Raw genomic sequence first — 20,904 nt, forward strand, 5'->3', positions numbered from 1 at the left:
TGAGAAACATAGACCAGCTGCCTCTTGCACACCCCCTACTGAGGATTGTGCCCACAACTCGGGTACATGCCCTTGCCCGGAATCGAACCTGGGACCTTTCAGTCCGCAGACCGATGCTCTACCACTGAGCCAAACCGGTTTCGGCATAAAATCCTTCTTTATAATAAAACAATGCACATCGAAAGTGCTTGATTTACAATTACTGTGTGCTTATACCTGTTACAGTCTTGTTTTACAGATAAGAACAGTGAGAGTAGAGAAATTAAGTGACTGACTTGTTTATAATCTTCCTAATTCGTATGTTTGACCAAATACAGCAGGCTAGCTTTTAAGTGGGTAATTCTGTGTGGTCACGAATGACGTTATTAATATCCAAAGGGCCCTTGGCAGAGAAGGTTCCCAAGCCCTGCGCTGGAAGTGACAGCCTCAGGGGACAGCAATGGCACTCAGGGGCCTTACCTTCCGGACCTGTGGGCCCACCTTCCTTCTGCCTCACCTCTTACCACCACACCCCCCTCCTATGCACCTCACTCCGGTCACACACGTCTACCCAAATCCCGTGACTGTGCTTACACCCAGACCTGCACTATTTGTCTCTTTCCAAGACACAGTTCAAATCTAGTATTCTCATGAAAACGGTTTTCCACTCCCTTCCCAGTGTTCCTGTAGTTCTGTGGTCATTCTATGCAGACATACGTATACACAACACAATCCTAGTAGATCCTTAGTGGAAAACCTTCAATTTCTAGAACCTAAAACAATGCCTAATAATAGTATCTGATTTTTTTAGTAAATGGGTAAATATGCTTGGTCAAAAATATAATTTACCATTTACAATTTAAGTGTGGTTTGGCTTTATATGCTTACTAAGAACCAAGAGCTATGTTAAGTAATTAGTATTAGCTATGTACACTGAGTGATCTCTGAATGCATAATAATATGGACATTGTGTGTGTGTGTGTGTGTGTGTGTTAGAGACCTGGTGCATGAATTCGTGCATGGGTGGGGTCCGGCCAGCCTGGTCAGGGGGAGGTGACGTGGGCGGTTGGCCAGCCTGCCTGCTTGTCGAACTCCTGGTCAAGGGGACAATTTGCATATCAGCCTTTTATTATATAGGATATACACTGAGTGGTCAGATTATTATGCGTTCAGAGATCATAGTAATATGGCCACTCTGCATATATGCATATCATCTTACAATAAATATTTATTAAGCCCCTATTCTATCTATGCCAGTTAGACTAAGAAGTACACTGTACCTGTGGGGTGACTAACCTCTTACTCCAACAGATGACTCCACGGTAGACATTAACAACAACAACAAAACTTTAAAAGTTCAGATATCAAGTATGTAATAGGTTGCTAAATCCTAGGGTAATGAGCAATTTCACTCCATTCACATGTCTTTACTTTTAAGGAAGGATTTAGAATGAATTTCTTAAAAGTTAAAATTAATTCACAAACAAAAACCATCAAACACCATAACGCAAGGGTCCTTAATCCAGGCTTTATGAACAACTTAAATGCAAAGTGCTTTTATATGTGCAGCATCCTAAAAAAAAAATCAACAGGTCTGCTCAAAAAGATTAAGAACTGCTTTCCGACAGAACTTTGCATATAAATAGTGCTTCCTTGTTAAGAAAACCTCTCCACTTGTGGCTATGGGCAGAAGGCTGTTAGTCCTGCTTTGCAGATACAGGTTGTGGGTTTGTTGTATGCCAGCACTAAATTATTTTCTAGTCTTTTTGTACAATGTACCATTGTAATCTGTCTTCATTATTTTATCCAAAATAAACTTTTAGTTTTAATTAAAAAAAAAAAAAACTGCTTTCCCAACCCATTCTAATACAAGAATATTGTATTCACATTAACAAATTGGCAATTTTATTATTTACATGCAACCATTAGTACACAATAGTTAAAAAGAACCATAAAATTTTCATCAGCCTGAATATATATTTTCTGCCTATTCTGAGCAGACAGAGGAGCCCAGGAGGGGCTGAATGACAGAATTACAACAACTACTTGTTCCTAACAAGCAAAGTGGCAAGATCAGTTATTCTGATGTCAATGAAAGATGGCTCATTTCCCGTCTACTTGGCTCACTGGTGTAGCTTGTCAATTTAACCCATCTGGTCATCAGTTTATAGATTCTTCAATTACACTAAGGATCTTCTAGTTATAAAGATTGGTGTAGAGATTAACTGAACTAATATTTGGAAAGTAACCAAGGTTCCGTATCTGGCCATAAAGTAGGTTCTCAAGTAGATGGCAATTTCAGTATTAAGATGGTTATTACATTGAACTCTTGGGCATAAACAGTTGTCACCTGTTAATGGTGGATCTCAAGTGCAACTCTGGATAAACATACACAAGAAGTTATGAAAAGAGTTGCAAAAAATCTTACCCAACTCCCTGATTTTAAAGAAAACTCAGGCTCAGAGCTGATGTTGCCACTTGGCTGGTTGCTTCTCACAGGATCTAGTTCTCTTGGCCACCTGACTGCCTACCATTCCTGATGCGGCTGCACTGCCTAAGCTCTCTGCAGGCTTTTTCTCCCAAAGAGGAAAGAACACACAACAGGAATTGGAAAAGATCAAATTTTTCTTTGTAATACATATGCTTGACTTAAACATTTAAATTTGAAACTTTTAAATTTGAAAAATAATAAAATAAGGCAAATAAAAGTTGCGTAGTTTGAGGGAAGCGTGCCTCAAAGGACATAACATATTACGACTTAAAAATTTAATTGATATTGACAATAACCTATCTGTAATGAGAAGAATGAAGAGATAAAATATCTAACAGAGCTGCCTTAAATTTCCTAAGAACAGACTTTGGAAGTTACCTTTGTACTTCAATAGTTCCCATGGTTTCATAGGCAAAATCACATTTACTGTCAATTTCAATAGCTTTGCTGATAAGCTCCAAACCTCTATCCAGGTCTTGCTTCCACTGAAGTTGAAGTAAACTGCAAATGCAAAAAAAGCAGTCAGATTGACCATGGGCCAAAAGCAACAAGAATATAAGTATATAACTCAATTTCTGCCCTCAATGAATTTTTAATTACAAAACGAAAATAAAACTTAAAATAGTATATAATCTGCAAACTGTTTTTATTTCTCAATTTATATTTGTTTTGTATACTAAATTCCTTATTATGAAAAAGTGTCAATGGAAATAACCTAAGTGTCCATTGATGGGTGCATGGATAAAAAAAAAAAAAAAACTTGGCACACACACATATGCACACAAGGAATATTACTAGAATGGGCCATAAAAGGAATCCTACCATTTGCAACAACTAGGATGGATCTTGAAAGCATTATGCTAAATGAAATAAGTCAGACAGAAAGTCAAATACTGCATGATCTCACTTATACATAGATTCTAAAAAAACAAAAACAAAAACAAAAAAACGAACAAAAACCAACCTACACATAAAGAGAACAGAGTGATGGTTCCCAGAGGCAGGAGTGAGGGGTGAGTGACATGGGTGAAAGGAATCAAAAGGTACAAGCTTCCAGTTATAAAATAAGCAAATCATGGCAATGCAATATATGGAATGGCGGTTATAGTTAATAATACTGTATTGTGTATTTGCTAGCTGCTACAACAGATTTTAAAGTTCTCATTACAAGAAAAAAAAAATTCTGTATGTACAAATACTTGTTAGACTTATTGTGAAAATTTCACAAATACTGACTACATTGTACACCTGAAACTAGTATATCTGTTTTTTTAATAGCACTTTTTTTCTATTTTTATTTATTTAATATATTTTATTGATTTTGTACAGAGAGGAAGGGAGAGAGAGATACAGAGTTAGAAACATCGATGAGAGAGAGTCATCGATCAGCTGCCTCTTGCACACCCCCTACTGGGATATGCCCGCAACCAAGGTACATGCCCCTGACCGGAATCGAACCCGGGACCCTTTAGTCCCCAAGCCGACGCTCTATCCACTGAGCCAAACCGGTTTCGGCTGAAACTAGTATATCTTATGTCAATTATATCTCAATAAAAAAGAGAGGAGAAAGTGTCCAATAGTATGGGCTCTATACTAAGTGAAGTTTCTTTTTTATTACAGTTCATTTAGCATGCTATGTTTCCTATTTGACACAAGTAACATTTCACAGAATGTTCAGAACTGAAATCCTTAAGCTAAATGAAATAGTACATTTATTGATTGTATACAAGAATGAAACATAAGTAAAATTTAAAAAATTAACAGTGAAGCATCCATAGCATTAATAAATTTATTGATTAACTCAGTGATACTCTACACCACAGTACTTTCCTCAGTGACCAAAAGAAATCCATCCCATTATGCAAAAATTTATTTTTTTACTGGAACAAACAGAAGCACAAAAATACATACCCTTTATGAACGTAAGTTGTGGCATTATCTGGTTCCAAATCAATACATTTATCATACATTTCATCAGCTTTACCAAACTGCTGCTGATCTGTTAATGCCTAGGTGAGGAGATACTTCAGTTATATTAACATAACTGTCAACCTAAACAGCTAAAAGCACATTGCTTATTAATTACAAAAAATTACTTAATTTATCAATTTCTTTACAAATTATGATGTTTGGAGGATACAAAATGTTACAACTTAATTATGTTACAAATATGAAATCTTAAACGTCCACTATTTTTGACAAGTCATTAAATAGAATAGCAAACAATGTGGTAAGTGGAATACACAAAACCCCACTCTTGGTGCAGTTCTAATATCAGATTTTCATAAGTCACTTATTCATAACTTATCAAAATATATCCAAAGGAATTTAAAGGCAATACTCATTATTTGAAAGGATAAATTCAGACATGTGTGTTAAATGTCAGTTATTCCTTAAAAATTGATTTTTTTTTTAAAAAAAAGCAGTTACAATGAACTGTTTTAAAGCAAATCCCATGGCAGAAATCAAAGGGTTGGTGGTTATGTGGATACCAGATCACACTCAAACTGTAACTGCTTTGACGCCCTAATCAAAGCAATAATCAATTCGGACTGTCACAGTACAACACGTGAGATTGCAGAGAAGCTTCATGTATCACATATATGCATTGAAAATCACTTAAAACAACTTGGCTATGTTCAAAAGCTCGATACATGGGTTCCTCACGAACTGAAAGAATCACAGTTAACGCAACGCATTAGCAGCTGCGATTTGCTAAAGAAACGTAATGAAAATGATCCATTTTTAAAACGACTGATAACTGGCGATGAAAAATGGGTTGTTTACAACAATATCAAGCGGAAAAGATCGTGGAGCAGGCCAGGTGAACCAACTCAAACAACATCAAAAGCTGATATTCATCAAAAGAAGGTTTTGTTATCAGTTTGGTGGGATTACAAAGGAATTGTCTACTTTGAACTCTTACCACCCAACCGAACGATCAATTCTGATGTCTACATTGAACAACTAATGAAATTAAACAATGCAGTTGAAGAAAAGCGGCCCAAATTGACAAATCAAAAAGGTGTTGTATTCCATCATGACAATGCAAGGCCACACACATCTTTGGTCACTCGGCAAAAATTAATGGAGCTTGGTTGGGATGTTTTGCCACATCCACCATATAGTCCTGACCTTGCACCATCTGATTATTTTTTGTTTCGATCTTTACAAAACTCCTTGAATGGTAAAAATTTCAATAATGATGATGATGTCAAATCGTACCTGATTCAGTTTTTTGCTAATAAAAACCAGAAGTTTTTTGAACGTGGGATTATGATGCTGCCTGAAAGATGGCAAAAGGTCATTGATCAAAATGGGCAATACATTACAGAATAAAGTTATTTAGTTCCATGAAAAAATTGTCTTAAAAAATCCGCAATTACTTAGCTGCCGACCCAATATGTTCCTCCCTGTCTCCTCCCTCTCTAAAAAGCAATGGGAAAAATATCCTCAGGTAAGGATGAATTATAGAGAACTACTAGAGGCCCGGCGCATGGACGCATGCACCAGAGGGGTGTCCACAGCCGGCCTGTGCTCTCTTACAATCGGACCCCTCAGAGGATGTCTGACTGTGGTGGGCCCGATCCTTGCAGGCGGCTAGGGAGGAGCCCGCTGCGCTGCACTGCTGGTACTCATCCTCATCCTGGCCCAGGGCGGCTCAGCGCTGCCTCGGAGTCAGGAGAGGCTCCTCCCCTCTCCCCCCAGCTGTGCTCACCAGCCAGGAGCCTGGCTTCTGCTGAGCAGGGCTCCCCTGGGGGAGTGCACTGACCACCAGGGGGCCGCTCCTGCATTCAGCATCTGCTGCCTGGTGGTCAGTGCACATCATACTGACTGGTCTTCCCGTCATTCGGTCATAATGGTTGTTAAAGCTTTTAATATATGTAGACAGTGTGTATCTATACTAATTAGACCAGGAGACCTTCCTGACAAAACCAGCTGGGTGAAGCCGCCTGCAGCAGTCTTGGGCACCAGCGCCTGCGGCCGGCTGTGGCCCGGGAGATGAAGAAGCTGCTTGCCCTGTGGTCCCGGGCCGCCAGCCGGAGAAGCCACTCACCCCGTGTCCCAGGGACACGGAGAAGCTGCCTGCCTGCGGGTGCCACCAATGCTTGAGGCTGGCTGTAGCCTGGGAGATGGAGAAGTCGCCTGCCCCGAAATCCCAGGCTGCAGCCAGCGGAGAAGCCTCCAGCCCTGCAGGCCAGGCACCAGGGCCTGCGGCCTGGGAGATGGGTTCTCTCTTCTCTCACTGCTGTCATTACTACAATATTCCCTTCTGAATTTCTCTCTGCTGCCCGACCCAACCCCACTTTTCACCTGAAGGATAGGGAACAGAGAGGGCAGTGTTAAAAGCTGACATTTTAAGCAGGTAATTTGGTATTTAAACATATACATGGAAAACTAGTCCTTAAGGTAACAAAGTCTAGAAAGGGAGGGCACAGGGCAAGACATATTATATCCAGCAATCCATGTGGGGACTGATAACTTTGCAATGTTGACATGAATATTCTTCATGAATATGTTGGCAGGGACAATTCTTCCATCTTTGAAAGTATATCAAGTCTGTTTAAATAGATTTTCATCTGCATAATATAACACATTCTGATACCACCACCACCAATGTGGTCAGTGTTGTGCTGGTAAATGTTTAACAGGGTGTCAAAGAAAACAAAACCCTGATTTATAGTATCTCCAATTTCTGTGGCATAAATTCTCCATCCATGGCTTATTTCAGCTGCTAATGTGATGCCACTAAATGCAGAACTGAGAAGAAATGTGTAGTACACTATTATATCCCACCAGAAAGACCCAAAGAAATAATGTCAAGAGTCAGAACAGTAAAGTGTAGTAAATAATTGAAGAGTGATGAATTTAGAGTATGTATTACCTTTGGTTTTAATGTAATTTATTCACTCTTAAGATTATATAGTTTAATTTTTAACAATGACCATCTTTAACAACCAGCTTGCAAAATTCCTGAAAATTTGTGAGCCAGTCAGAGCAGGCTCCAGCACAATGCTGAGTGGAATATAATTGTTAAAGGGCATGGCTCATGGATTTGAAACAAGACTCGGCCACTTTTAGGTTTCACTGGTCAAGTTACCTGATCTCTTTATACCTCAGTGTTCTCATCTGTGTAATTATGGTATCTATTATGTAGAGTTGTTGCAAAGATACAATGAAATCTGTGTATGACAAGGCACAGCACCTGAAACAAATTCACTCACTTTGATATAAACTGTTGCTACCTCAATATGTAGCTGACAAAATTACTCATGCTGAAAGAATGAAATTTTACTAATGAGAAAAATACCTTATTTGCAATCTACATAGAGACAGTCAATTTTGCTTCCTAGACAGTAGATGGTAATCTACTACTAGAAACTGAAAGGGGGGAAATGACCTCAACCAACCACCAGGGAGCTGGACCATAAAGCAGGGGGGATGCCATACATTCTGGGATACATCTGCAGTAAGAGCCTTAGCCTCGGGCATTAATTCAGATCAACTAAGCATCACACTTAAGATGAATGGTGAGAAGGACTCTGAGGCTGCTTCTAGACTTAGCAGAAATAGAACTATTTTAATGCATAAGCAATAGTTACTATGGCTAATGATGGCGAGAAAAAACACAGCATGATCTATACTAATAAAAGACCAGACGTCTTCCGGACAACCACCGCACGTCCTTCCTGACAATGCCGGGCCCAAGCAAAGCCACCGGCCAGTGGTCTCAGCCCCCAGCGCCCGCAGCTGGCTGTGGCCTGGGAGACAGAGAAGCCGCCTGCCCCTCAGTCACAGGCTATAGCCAGCTGGAAAGCTGCCTGCCTTGTAGTACCGGGTGCCAGTGCCTGCGGCCGCCTGGAGGAAGGAATCCTGGGTCCCGGGTGCCAGGCAAAGGCAGAGGAGGTTAGGGGTGAGCAAGCCAGCAGGGGAGCAGTCAGGGGTGATCAGGCTGAAGCGGTTAGGGGCAATGAGGCAGGCAGGCAGGTGAATGGTTAGGAGCTAGCGGTCCTGGATTGTGAGAAGGATTGTCCGACTGTCTGGGATCAGACCTAAACCAGCAGTCATACATCCCCCAAAGGGTCCCAGATTGGAGAGGGTGCAGGCCAGTGTGAGGGACACCCCCTTTTCCCCCCATGCTCAAATTTTGTGCAATAGGCCACTAGTATACATATATAAAATTACATGTAACTATGTATATAGTGAAGCAAAAATAAGGAAACCACAGAATAGACATTTTAGCATAGACTGTGATACTAGTGCTAATAAAGATAGCTCAGGTAAGCCAAAATCTATTTTTGGTAGCATAGTGACAAGAAAATGTGTAAGAAAGCTCTGGGAGAGCTGTTCCTAATATAGGTTTCTTTAAAAAGCTATTCAGTGGCCTTTGTTCTTTTAGCTGCTTATAGAACTCTGCATCAAAAAGGCATTTTAAACTTCATTTCAGTGATGCTGATGGGATTATCCCTTCTGCTTTGTTCCTAATATAAAGCATAAACCCAAGTGTACCTATTCAATACAAAGTTACACAATTGTAATGTGCATTTTCTTATTTTAAATTCTATCCATTCTTTAAAATTATATTTATATAGTACATGCTATCACAAGGAATATAGAGCAACTATTGTTCCCCCCCACCTTTTTTTTTAAGTTATTATCGGCCATTACCATTAAACTGTAAGGACAAAGACCGAAGAAATAAGATTACTTCTGAGATTAAAGAACTTCTGTGTTTACTTCATGCCCCAGAGAGTTAATAGAGAATTTCAATTTCTGATAATACGCTGATATGTAGAACTATTAAAGGATAGATCCAACACAAATCAGTCTTCTCACAGTCCCATACCATAAATCCTCAAAAAAAGTTTCACCCATGGAACTTTTTTCTTTAACTTTACTGAAGACTACATTAAGGAACTTTAAAAAAAAACAAGCAACCTGAAGAATGGTTTGGAGGTAGAAATCTACCACAGCTGGTCATTTTTGAATGTTTTCTATTTCTGAGATGTGGGTGTGACAACATTTCTTTGGAATAAAAAAAAATCATATAGAATATTGAGATAGATGATTTATGCAGACACCAAAAGCAACTTTTAAAAATTAGTAAGTTTCCAAAGATTTCAAGTTACAATTAAACAGTGGAAGTAATTCAAGTTTAAATCAAACTTTCCCCAAAGCTTCAATCCTAAACCAAGAATTTTAGACAAACCAAAGAGGAGTTAAGATGAACTGTTTATAGCCTATCTAATCATTTCAAAGGATCTTGATCAAATAGAACAGAAGTTTTCAACCTTTCTAATGTTGCGGCCTTTACTACATTTCCTCATGTTGTGGTGACCCCCAATCATAAAATTATTTTCGTTGCTACTTCATAACTGTAATTTTGCCATTGTTATGAATCATAATGTAAATATCTGTGCTTTCTGATGGTATAAGGCTCTACAGTCGCAACACACAGGTTGAGAACCACTAGCAGGGTCGCCTAAGACCAATGGAAAACACAGATATTTACATTATGATTCATAACAGTAGCAAAATTATAGTTATGAAGTAGCAACGAAAATAATTTTATGGTTGTGGGTCACCACAACATGAGGAACATGGCATTAGAAAGGTTGAGAACCATTGAAATAAACAAAAAGCTTCCATATTTTTCCTTCCTTGAATACAGTAAATTTTCCTAAGTTCATTTGATAAATCCAATCCAAATGAAAACATAAGGGAAATGGTCTGCTTAAACTTCCCCACATTATGAGTTCAGGGTCACGGTTTTCAAATTGAGTAACATATGAGCCCCTCTTGAAGGGGTGCAGGACCATCCTGGGGGCCCAGAGGATCACAGAAAACATAGCATTGCTTTCTGATTTCTCTACTGGGATTCAGCACACAAGTACACATCTTTAAAAAAGAAAAAAAAAGAAAGAAAAGAAAAGAAAAAAAAGGCCAATCAACTAATAAAGTATGAAAAATCACACTTACCTGGGCATATAGTGCATAGCCTTCAGCACACCTGGGAAATTTCTTTATGACCTCTTCAAACCCTTTCATAGCTGTTTGGATTTGTGAAGAATTGTTTCCTGTATATGCCTGGCGATACTGTTTTAAAAAAAAAAAAAATCAAAACAGGCCTGTTAAATCAAGAATTTAAAACTCATGGAATGTTAAAATATTATAAAAGTTACACAAAATTACATAAATATTTCCAGAAAGGCAGGAGTTATACTAACATAATTTGCTGCATCTAAAAGGGTTCCAAGGAAGCCCTGGTTGGTGTTGTTCAATGGTTAGAGCTCAGGTCTGTGCAAGGAGGAGTGATAGGTTCAATCCTTGCAGGTTCAATCCCCAGCCCTGGTCAGGGCACATGTGGGAGGCAAGTAATCAGTATGTCTTTCTCACATCAATGTCGTCGTCGTCGTTCCCCCCCACCCCCACCCCCATCACTCTAAAAAGCAATGGGGAAAAATATGCTTGAGTGAGGCTTAACAAAAATAAATGAATAATAAACACAAGGATTCCAAGGAAATAACTCAGCAGCAGTGTATTCAAAGGCTATGTACAGCTAGGTCTTTGCTGATTATACAAATTCCAGGATGTTCAGTAGAAGGGGGCATTCTAATGTGTCAGAACTTAACTTGTATATAAACGGGGGAATTTTAAACCTAATTTATTATCACTTTACTACAAATGTTACTTTATCTAATATCATTTTCACCTATAATATACAGGACAGACCAAAATTACAATGATGGTCCTATAAGATTATAAGGGAGCTGAAAAATTCCTATTGCCCAGTGACTTAGTCACACCAACATCATGATGCAATGCATTACTCACGCATTTGTGACAATGCTGTTGTAAACAAACCTACTGTGCTACTAGTCATACAAAAGTATAGCACATACAATTATGTACAGCACATAATACTTGATACTGATAATAAATGACTATATTACTGATTTATATATTTACAAGACTAAATACTTTATTATATCTTCAATTGCAGTCTTTCTATTTACAAAAGGTTTGCTGTCAAACATATATATGTGTGTATGTATGTGTATATATGTATATGTATTATGTATACATACATATACATATATATGTACACACACACACACACACACACACACACACCCTGTTTTATGCAGGCGGAAGCCTCAGATACCTCATATTTACTGCATCTCTTAACTGCATAATTTTCTGGTGCTTGATTCAGTATCATGTTGTTTTACCCAGTAACCTGCTGTACAGGTTTGTAACCTAGGTGTTTAGTAGGCTATGCCACTTATGTTTGTGTAAATGTACTGTGATATTTGCACAATAACAAAATCACTTAAAGACACATTCCTCAGAACGTATTCTTATTGTTAAGCAATGCATAACTGTAAATGTGTTTGTGATCCAATTTCTTTCTTTAAAAGGAAAATCATTTTAGGACTCAAACTATAGAGTGTGGATGAAAAGGAGCCACACACTAAACCTGGCAAGGTCAGGGGAGGCCTGTGGGAAACCTAAAGTATCCACACAGGATGGTCTGAAATTAAAACTTCCTAACTAAAAGCAGTTCATGGGGGGTAGTCATGTCCAAAGATGATATTTTTCCCTAACAAAGGTCAATCTTCACCTTAACTGAGTTTGTCTGTCGTCTCTCATCTAGAATAGCATACTGACAAACATAAGATGGCGGTTAATTTGCATACACAGGCACTGAGTGATGGGGGAGAGACGCTTGGCAATGACACAGGTTTCTGCCCCGCCCCGGGTCTCTCAGGCCTCTCTGGGCAGCGTGGGAAGGTGGGGCCTGAGTGGAAAGGGGCTGGGCCAGCTTGGAAAGGCGGTGCTGGCAGCCAGGGAAAGGAAAGCCCATTCTAGCATAAATATTCGAGCATCCGGCTTCTAGTGTAAAAGATGTGTCTATCGTTTTACTTTTCATCCAATGCCAGAGGTTTCCTCACTTTGTTTTCTCCAGCCTCCTTCATCTATCATCAATGAATTCCATGTAACCTACATCTCGTTTTTTTATGGTAATGTATAAAGAAGGTGCAAAACCGCCATTTTGCAAAGAGTTTTCTCAATCCATTGAGATTTTTCTTCCTGGCAATTGTCAGTTTGGCTCAAATAAACTCACAAAAATTCTTACAGGTTTGGTCATTTCCTGTGGTTCACAAGAGCTATTGGAGTACCTCATTTCAATATAAATTGAATTATTTTACTTGATTTTCAGTGTTTCTGATTATTAATAGTTTTACAAAGGCGAGATGAACTTGCAGTTAATGTGGTGTCATGATTGCAGTTAGTTTCTCAAAATGCTTTTGTTCTCTGTACTAGTTTATGGAAGAGGACCAGGAAGAACAGTGCTAATCAGGGGAGCATAAAAATCAGGGATAAACATCTATCAAGATGAACACAAATAATACAATCAGAGAAATACAGAAGCAGTGCCTCAATAAATATATGTATACATTTCCTTCTCTAAACTAACTTGTTTTCCCTCGAGGTGTATCCTTTCGGGGAAAAAGAAAAAGATGATTTTACGGATAATGAGGGAAATAAAAATGATGTGTAGGAATAAAAAAAGAAAGTAGAACCTACCAATGCAAAGCATTTCTGTGCTTGTGCCAGGGCAGACTCAGGTCTTAATCTAATACATTCATCAAAATCTGCCACTGCTTCTTCAACTTGATCAAGCAGTATTTTCAGCTAAAAAACAACAACACACACACACACATATATAAATAAACAAGACTCAAAATAATAAGTGTACTCACCCCCAGTTAAGTACATACTATCTTTTATCAATGCTCAGCATAATGCTAATAGCAAATAGTAATTATTCAATATAGAATTACTTTCTAGAAACAATAAACTAGAAAATCTTATAATTTTAAGGAAAGCTTCTACAACTTAAAACTAGTGTCCAATTTCTTAAAAAGCACTAAAAACCCACCATTTTGCACTGTAATTTTGACCACTCTTTTTTTTTTTTTAAATATATATTTTATTGCTTTTTTACAGAGAGGAAGGGAGAAGGAGAGATAGTTAGAAACACTGATGAGAGAGAAACATTGATCAGCTGCCGCCTAACAACTGCCTACTGGGGATGTGCTCACAACCAAGGTACATGCCCTTGACTGGAATGGAACCTGGGACCTTTCAGTCCACAGGCCGACACTCTATCCACTGAGCCAAACAGGTTAGGGCAATTTTGACCACTCTTTTCTTCTAGAAAAGTAGACATTTCTGTACTTTGAAATTTCAAAGCAAATCAGATCATTCAATAATTACTTTTCAAATTAACCTTAAGATACTACCAGTAAGGATCAAAATGTCAGGAATTTTAAGAATGTCAACACTTCTTCAAATCCTTCAGACAGAAATATTAGGTACAATTCTCCATTAGAGAAAGAACTTCAGCTTTTGTTATTGAGTGGATAGTCCATATTTTCTACCATAATACATTCCACCAAGTCACAATAAACAAGCAGATTAAAAAGCCATGCTTTCTCCAGATGAAGCTAAAACTAGGAACTGTTTACTTCACTATATATATATTGCTAAAAACCAAATATGCAGATTGTAAATCTCCAATAAGATATTTTGTGTGTGGCCGAAACTGGTTTGGCTCAGTGGATAGAGTGCCGTTCTGAGGACTGAAAGGTCCCAGGATCGATTCGGGTCAAAGGCTTGTACATTGGTTGCAGGCACATCCCCAGCGGGGGGTGTGCAGGAAGCAGCTGGTCGATGTATCCCTCTCATCGATGTTTCTAGCTTTCTATCCCTCTCGCTTCCTCTCTGTGAAAAATCAATAAAATATATTTAAAAGAAAAATACTCTTCTTAAAAAAAAAAAGAAAGATATTTTGTGTGTGTATTGTTTGGATAGTCTAGGCTAAATATTTCTTGACAGCAAGAAGCCCACAAAAACCATTGCATTAATTCAAAATGCTCATTTAAATGTTTTTAATGTTTTACTCATTGAAAATCTATGTACTGGAAACACCTGAAAAACAAACTTGAACTAGCAAGCCAATATCTGTAGCCTTCCTTTTCTTCTTTTTAATAAGCAAATACTGATATTATAAGGACAAATGTTCAAGAGGGGGACTGTGATCATTTGTTCAGAATGATCTGAATTGATATAAGAAAACTTTAAGACATTCTCAAATATGGATATCAAATTCCTTAATCAGAGATCAGAACTCTTGGTAAGAAAATAGACTTACCTGTCCTCGGTGATGATAAACATCTGCATTCTGAGGATCAATGTCAGCAGCCATGTTAAAATCCTGAGTGGATAGCAAAGGCTGCTGCTGCTGCATGTACATGCTGCCCCTTTTGATTAGTGCATTTGCTCGAAGCTACATGCCCCAAATGAGAAAAGGTCATCATTACTACCTTATATCCCAATATAGTTTAGAAACAAACAAACAGCTGTATTGAGATATAATTCATATACCACAAAACTCATTTAAAATCAATTGTTTCTAGTATATTCAGAGTTGTGCAACTATCACCACTATCTAACTCCAGAACCTCATCATTAATCTCCAAAAGAAACTTTATACATATTAGCAGTCACTTCTCATTTCCTCTCTAATCCATCAATCTACTTCTATGAATTTGTATATTCTTGGGCATCTCATTAAGATGGAAGTCTTTTGTGTCTGGCTTCTTTCACTAAGTATATTTTTAAGGTTCATCTGGTTATAGCATGTTATCAGTACTTCATGCTTTTTTATAGCTGAATATTATTCTGCTAGAGGCTCAATGCACAAAATTCGTGCAAGAGTAGGCTTTCCTTCCTCCGGCTGCCTGGCATTGGCTTCCCTCACAGCCCCAGCTTTACCTGGAGGGTCATCCAGGATATCTGGTCTAATTGGCATATTGTGCTTTCAATATTATAGGTTGTATACCACTTTTCTTTATCAACTCATACCTTGATGGACATTTGAGCTGCTTCCACTTTTTGGCTATCATGAATAATGCTGCTATGAACATTCATGTACAAGTTTTTGTGTTGCCTTATATATTCAACTAGAGGCCTGGTGCATGAAAATTCATGAACTGGAGGTGGGGGTCCCCTCAGCCAGGCCTGCCCCCTCTCACAGTCCGGGAACCCTCAGGGGTGAGAGATGACCCAGTGATTAGGGGAAGATGATGACCTATCACACCTCTGCTGCCACTGCCGGCAGCGCAAGCCTCAGCCAACCCTGGATACCTGAGCCTTGGTTGGCTCTGGGCAGCCGCCTCAGAGGCTTGCCTGTGCCTCGGGCTGGCCCTAGGTGGCTGGGGGGCTGAGGGTACTGGGGGACTCTGGAGGCAGGCACACGGAGCAGCCAGGCCCACCTGGGGACAGGCCCGACCTTGCCACGCACCTGCTGCCCAGTGGGGCTGAGGGGAGTAGGTGCTGCAATCTTGAGGCTGTGGGCACTGTGATCTTTTGAGGGCTTGGCAGTCAATTAGCATATTCCCTCCTTATTGGCTGTGGGCACCATCATCTTTGCAATGGCATGAGATTAAATTAGCATATTCCCTCTTTATTAGATAGGATTCTCTTGGGTATATGTCTAGGAGAGGAACTGCTGGGTCTTATGGTAACTCTTATCAATAAACTCCCAAAATAATTTCTAAAAAAAGTTTTACTATTTTACATTCTTGTGAGCAACGTATGACAGTTCCAATTTCTCTACACCCTCATCAATACTCTTCTCTGTCTACTTTCTGAATATAGTCATCCTAGTGGGTGTAAAGTAAAATCTCATTGTGATTTGGATTTGAATTTCCTTAAGAGTTAATGATGTTGGGCATCTTTTACTGTCCTTATTGGCCATTTTAATATACTAGAGGATTGATGCACAAAATTCGTGCAAGGGCCTTGGCCCTAGCGGGCCCCCATCTACTGTGGCTTTTTCCGGAAGGAAGGATGTCTGATCTAATTAGCATATTATGCTTTTATTATTAGAGATTCTTTGGAGAAAATGTCTATTCAGGGCCTTCAACCTGTTTTTAAATTGAATTGTTTTAGTAAGAAGAGTTCTTCATATATTCTGGATACAAACCCCTTATCAGATACAGAATTTATATTTTCTCACATTCTGTGCAATGTGTTTTCTCTTTTTTGATGGCATCCTTTCAATCAAAAAAGTTAAAAATTTTGATGAAATCTTTTCTTTATTGCTGTTGCTTAGCTTTTGGTGTCATATCTAAGGAATCACCATATAATCAAAGGAAAGCTGTCCTCCTATTTTTTTTCCCCCTGTAAGAGTTTTATACTTTTAGCTCTTACATTTAGGTCTTTGATTCATTTGAGTTAATTTTTGTCCAAGCGTATGATAGACATCATTACTACTTGCCATTCAAACCAAAAGTCATGATCATAATAAAGCAAGATACAGAGATCCCCAGAATTCTTTTTCAAGACAAACTTACATGTCTTCCTGAATTAAATGAACAGGAATGCCCTCACATTTTAACAAGAACACCTAACAACATTTGTAATTAGTAGGAAAATCATTAGGAAATAAAATTAAAATTACTAGGGTAGCTACAGCTTTAAAATTTCATTTTAAAAGTAACTTAACAAATATTGTTATAACTACTTTTGTTTACAGAAAGTTTAGATATTTATTGAAAAGTATTTAAGTCTTTATTACAACTTTTATACATGAATGATTTCTTTGAAGGTGGAAAAAGCCAGAGTTTTCCTAATTTCATGAGGAAATAGGTCAGTGTGAACAACTGGTAAGGAAGAGTTAGTTGATGGCTAAATTCTGTCATGTTACACTTAGTAGAGACCTCTCAAAATTCAACGGACACCCAATGTTAATTATAAAAATAACTACATACACATAAGAACACTTGGAAAATGAAAAGCTGTTCCAATGACACACTGCAAAACTTTTGGTATATGTTAGTACCTATATCATATTTTTAGATCCTGTATTTTTCCTCCTGTTAAAAATAAAAAATTACTGGCATCCTAATAAAATCTCCCAGAATATATTATTAAATGTGCTTATTTTTATTAAATGCACTTTATAACCTTGTACTACCTAAAGCATATAACTTACAGCATTACATTTACCATTTCACTGACCAAATATAGTCCATTACATAGGCAATGCTACAAATGAGAAGTGAAGCTACCGAATGCTATAGGAAAAATATTTCCCTTTCCTAGCTAAAAATAAACGTCACTGATATTTATATTGCAGTTTCATTACACCAACTCAGCCATCATTAGGGGTAGTTCCTTCCAAAACAAAAGTAGCCTTCTGGAGAATGACAGTGAAATGCCAAAATTTTGGCAAAACAGATCTAAAAACCTCATTTTTATTTATTAATTTTTGCACAAGCACAAAAGCACATTTTTAATATGTACCTTCACATTAGCTTCTTTCAAATTGATGACCTTGTCTAAATCTGGTTTAGCTGCGTTGGCATTGCCAATAAGCAGGTAGAAGGTAGCTCGTAGTAATAATGCTTCTGCCATGTATTTGCCTTGAGCATCTATTTCTTTTGAGCATTCACTTATGATCTTATCATAGTTTTCTTCTTCCATGTATTGTTTAGCCTTTAAATATCCAGAACTGAAAATAAAATGAATATAGGAGATCATTTACAAAGAGAGGATGAAATGCTACAACCTGCCACACTTAGTAGACCCGAATTAAGCAAACATCCATTTCCCCTTAATAAGCTAGTCGGCCAGTGTGGGAAAGCAGCAGGGCAGGAGGTAACAGGAGTCTTGATTTTCATGATGCTTGAATAATTTTTAAAAAGGAATCAGCAGAGTCAGTGGCAAAAACCTGGAGTTACTGCCCAAGCGTCAACATTTAAACACTTGAAATGAACAGGGCAAGTCTTATTCACTTTCTTATCTGTGGCACATTGATGGCATGCAACAGTTATTTTATGACTAACAGAAAGGATAAAGAAATCCTATATAATAAAAGGCTAATATGCAAATAGACTGAAAGGCGGAATGACCAGTCTCTTGACATGCACTGACCACCAGGGGGTTGGCGCTCAATGCAGGAACTGGCCCCCTAGTGGTCAGTGCGCTCCCACGGGGGGAGTGGAGAGCTGCTCAACAAAAAGCCAGGCTCATGGCTGGCAAGCACAGCAGCGGTGGCAGTCAGATATCCTTTGAGGCTCCAAGACTGTGAGAGGGTGCAGACCAAGCTGAGTCACGTCCCCCCAAACCCCAGTGCACAAATTTCATGCACCAGGGCTATAGTTGGAAATAATTTAGGTCAGGGTCACAGAGGCCAAGGGAAGAGGGTGTGACCAAAGCTGTACTTTGTAAAGATGAGCAAGGGAGCAAGACTAGAAGCAGAGAAATATCTGCAGGGCTTTCATCCAGAAGTTGTGTTGTTTTACTTATAAGAACAGACCTAGAAAGAATAGGTGGAAATATCAAAGAAGCAAATTTAAAGGTAGATTCTCCCAGAAAAAGTACTTTAAAGACATCCTTCCCTACTTCTTAAATTCAGTGACTACAATATCATTATTCATCTAAGATGATGACTATTATCAAAGGTGCTTACAGGAGGGATTTCCTTGAACTGAAAAGGAATTTATAATAGATGAGCTTATAAGAGGTGTTATAAACATAAGGTATTATAAATGGAAGTACATTTTCTCATTCCACTTGTTATATATTTTTAATTAAAAAAAAAACTGACAAATGACTTGAGTTGTTGGTCAAGCCTGGCTGGTGTGGCTCAGTGGTTGAGCACTGACCTATGAACCAGGTTACGGTTTGATTCGCAGTCAGGGAACATGCCTGTGTTGCGGGCTCGATCCCCAGTGTTGGGCATGCAGAACACAGCCAATCAATTATTCTCTCTCAACATCAATGTTTCTATCTCTCTTCCTCTCCTTTCCTCTCTGAAATCAATAAAAATACATATTTTTTAGTTTTGTTCCTCACGTAACCAGGCTAAGAAAATATAATTATTAAATCAGTATGGAAATAATAATGGTTCCTAACTTATTGAGAATCTAAGTGTATGCTTACAAATATAATCTTTAAACTTCATAACTACCCTCAAAGATAAATATTACCAGCCCCAGTTAAAAAATGATGAAGCTACAGTTCAGAGTAAAATGGAATTCAAAAACTTAGGCCCGATTCCAGCTAGTGTTTTGGTGACAGGTAGCTGCCACCTCTCAATATATCTTTTAGAATAATGGTATTAACATCATTGTAGTTTTGCTCGGACAATGACCTTTTTCCTAACCAGAAGAGGAAATTATTGGCATAATTTTAAACATTTACTTCCCAACAACTATCTTCTGAAAAGACTAAGTATCAACTAAAATTTGAACATCTTAGTATCATTATGCATAGTATCTTCCTCCTTAAAAACTGGCCAACAATGCTGGAAAATTTGAGAGACAGAAATGAAAAACAATCTCTATCCTGGACCCAGAGAGAATTATGCTAAAGTGAAATAAGCCAGTCAGAGAAAGACAGTGCCATATGATTTCACTTACATATGGCATCTAATGAATAAAATAAACAAAACAGAAACAGACTCAAAAAACACAAACAACAGGCTGACAATGTTAGAAGGGAATGGGGTTAGGAGGCCAGGTGAAAAAGGTAAAGGGGTTAAGCAAAAACTAATTAAATCATAGACATAGACTAACAGTATAGTAATTACCAGAGGGAAAGAGGAGTCGAAGGGGGTGAAAGGGGCTAAATGGTGAAGGAATGAGACTTGACTTGGGTGGTGAACATACAATACAATATAGAGGATGTATCTAGGATTGTACATCAGAAATTTTTATTATTTTATTAACCAGTAACTCCAATGAATTCAAATAAAATGAAAAGCTGGTTAAGAGACATTTAAAATTAAAGAATAAAAGAGCAATCTGTTTCCTTAAACGTTCTAATATGTTATAGGTGGAAAACTATGCTTTTCTACAAAAATACTTCCTTTTCTTCCAAATTCATTTAGAAATGTTATTTTGGTAATAATAGTGTACCTTTTCCTGGAGAGGAAAGGTAGTCTTAACATCAAAACATAAGTACTGATAAAGACAAATGGACAAGCAGGCTAGATGGCTTATGTACTAGACTGTACCACTGACCTCCAGTTGTAAACATGGCATCCTATACTGCTCTCCAAAAGAGCAAAGTCAAGAAGCCTAGAAAAAGGCATTTTCCCAAGCAAGCAGAAAAAAAGCTTGAAGAAAGTCATTTTTGGGAACTCCTAAGCATCTCAGTTTATAAATTATAAACTTCCCAACACTAAAACGTTTGAATATTCAATTACATAATAATTTTCAAATTAATGTCCCTATTTGAATAGTTGATCACCTCACTCACTGGGAATCCTCTTGTGAATATCACTAGGACCCTAAAAGCGGGGCAAACTCCTGCTAGTAAAACCTTAAATCACCGGAGAAAAACTCTCAGGG

At 38.2% G+C, this 20,904-nt stretch overlaps 2 protein-coding genes and 1 long non-coding RNA gene across 8 annotated transcripts in view; 1 reads left to right on the plus strand and 2 right to left on the minus strand.

Annotated features, from left to right (window-relative positions):
- NIT2 (nitrilase family member 2) overlaps window positions 1-13,503 on the plus strand; it is a 41,838-nt gene extending 28,335 nt beyond the window's left edge. Inside the window, exon 11 of the mRNA XM_036444235.2 lies at window positions 12,800-13,503. The gene's annotated coding sequence lies outside the window, so the exon portion shown is untranslated. The remainder of the gene's footprint in view (window positions 1-12,799) is intronic.
- The window catches only part of TOMM70 (translocase of outer mitochondrial membrane 70), a 60,818-nt gene that overhangs the window by 9,196 nt on the left and 30,718 nt on the right, over window positions 1-20,904 (minus strand). For 2 of the 6 annotated variants that reach the window (XR_004989050.2, XM_036444232.1), the window contains exons 6-11: window positions 17,852-18,059; window positions 14,694-14,828; window positions 13,064-13,171; window positions 10,451-10,567; window positions 4,382-4,479; window positions 2,849-2,971 (exon numbers count right to left, since the gene is read on the minus strand). Coding sequence is in view for 3 of the 6 variants with exons in the window: in XM_036444232.1 (XP_036300125.1) it covers window positions 2,849-2,971; window positions 4,382-4,479; window positions 10,451-10,567; window positions 13,064-13,171; window positions 14,694-14,828; window positions 17,852-18,059 (789 nt within the window). In the remaining 3 variants the exon portion in view is untranslated. Of the gene's footprint in view, window positions 1-2,848; window positions 2,972-4,381; window positions 4,523-10,450; window positions 10,568-13,063; window positions 13,172-14,693; window positions 14,829-17,851; window positions 18,060-20,904 lie in introns of those variants that run through there. The other 4 variants (XR_004989051.2, XR_004989052.2, XM_045584030.1 and 1 more) reach the window with 4 other exon arrangements.
- On the minus strand, window positions 283-1,596 carry LOC123652651. The gene is made up of 2 exons (XR_006742097.1): window positions 1,174-1,596; window positions 283-912 (listed from the first exon to the last, which is right to left on the minus strand). It is a non-coding gene; the product is annotated as an uncharacterized LOC123652651 (long non-coding RNA).

The sequence above is a fragment of the Pipistrellus kuhlii genome, unplaced genomic scaffold, assembly GCF_014108245.1.
Source record: "Pipistrellus kuhlii isolate mPipKuh1 unplaced genomic scaffold, mPipKuh1.p scaffold_m20_p_2, whole genome shotgun sequence".
Lineage (NCBI taxonomy): Eukaryota > Metazoa > Chordata > Mammalia > Chiroptera > Vespertilionidae > Pipistrellus > Pipistrellus kuhlii.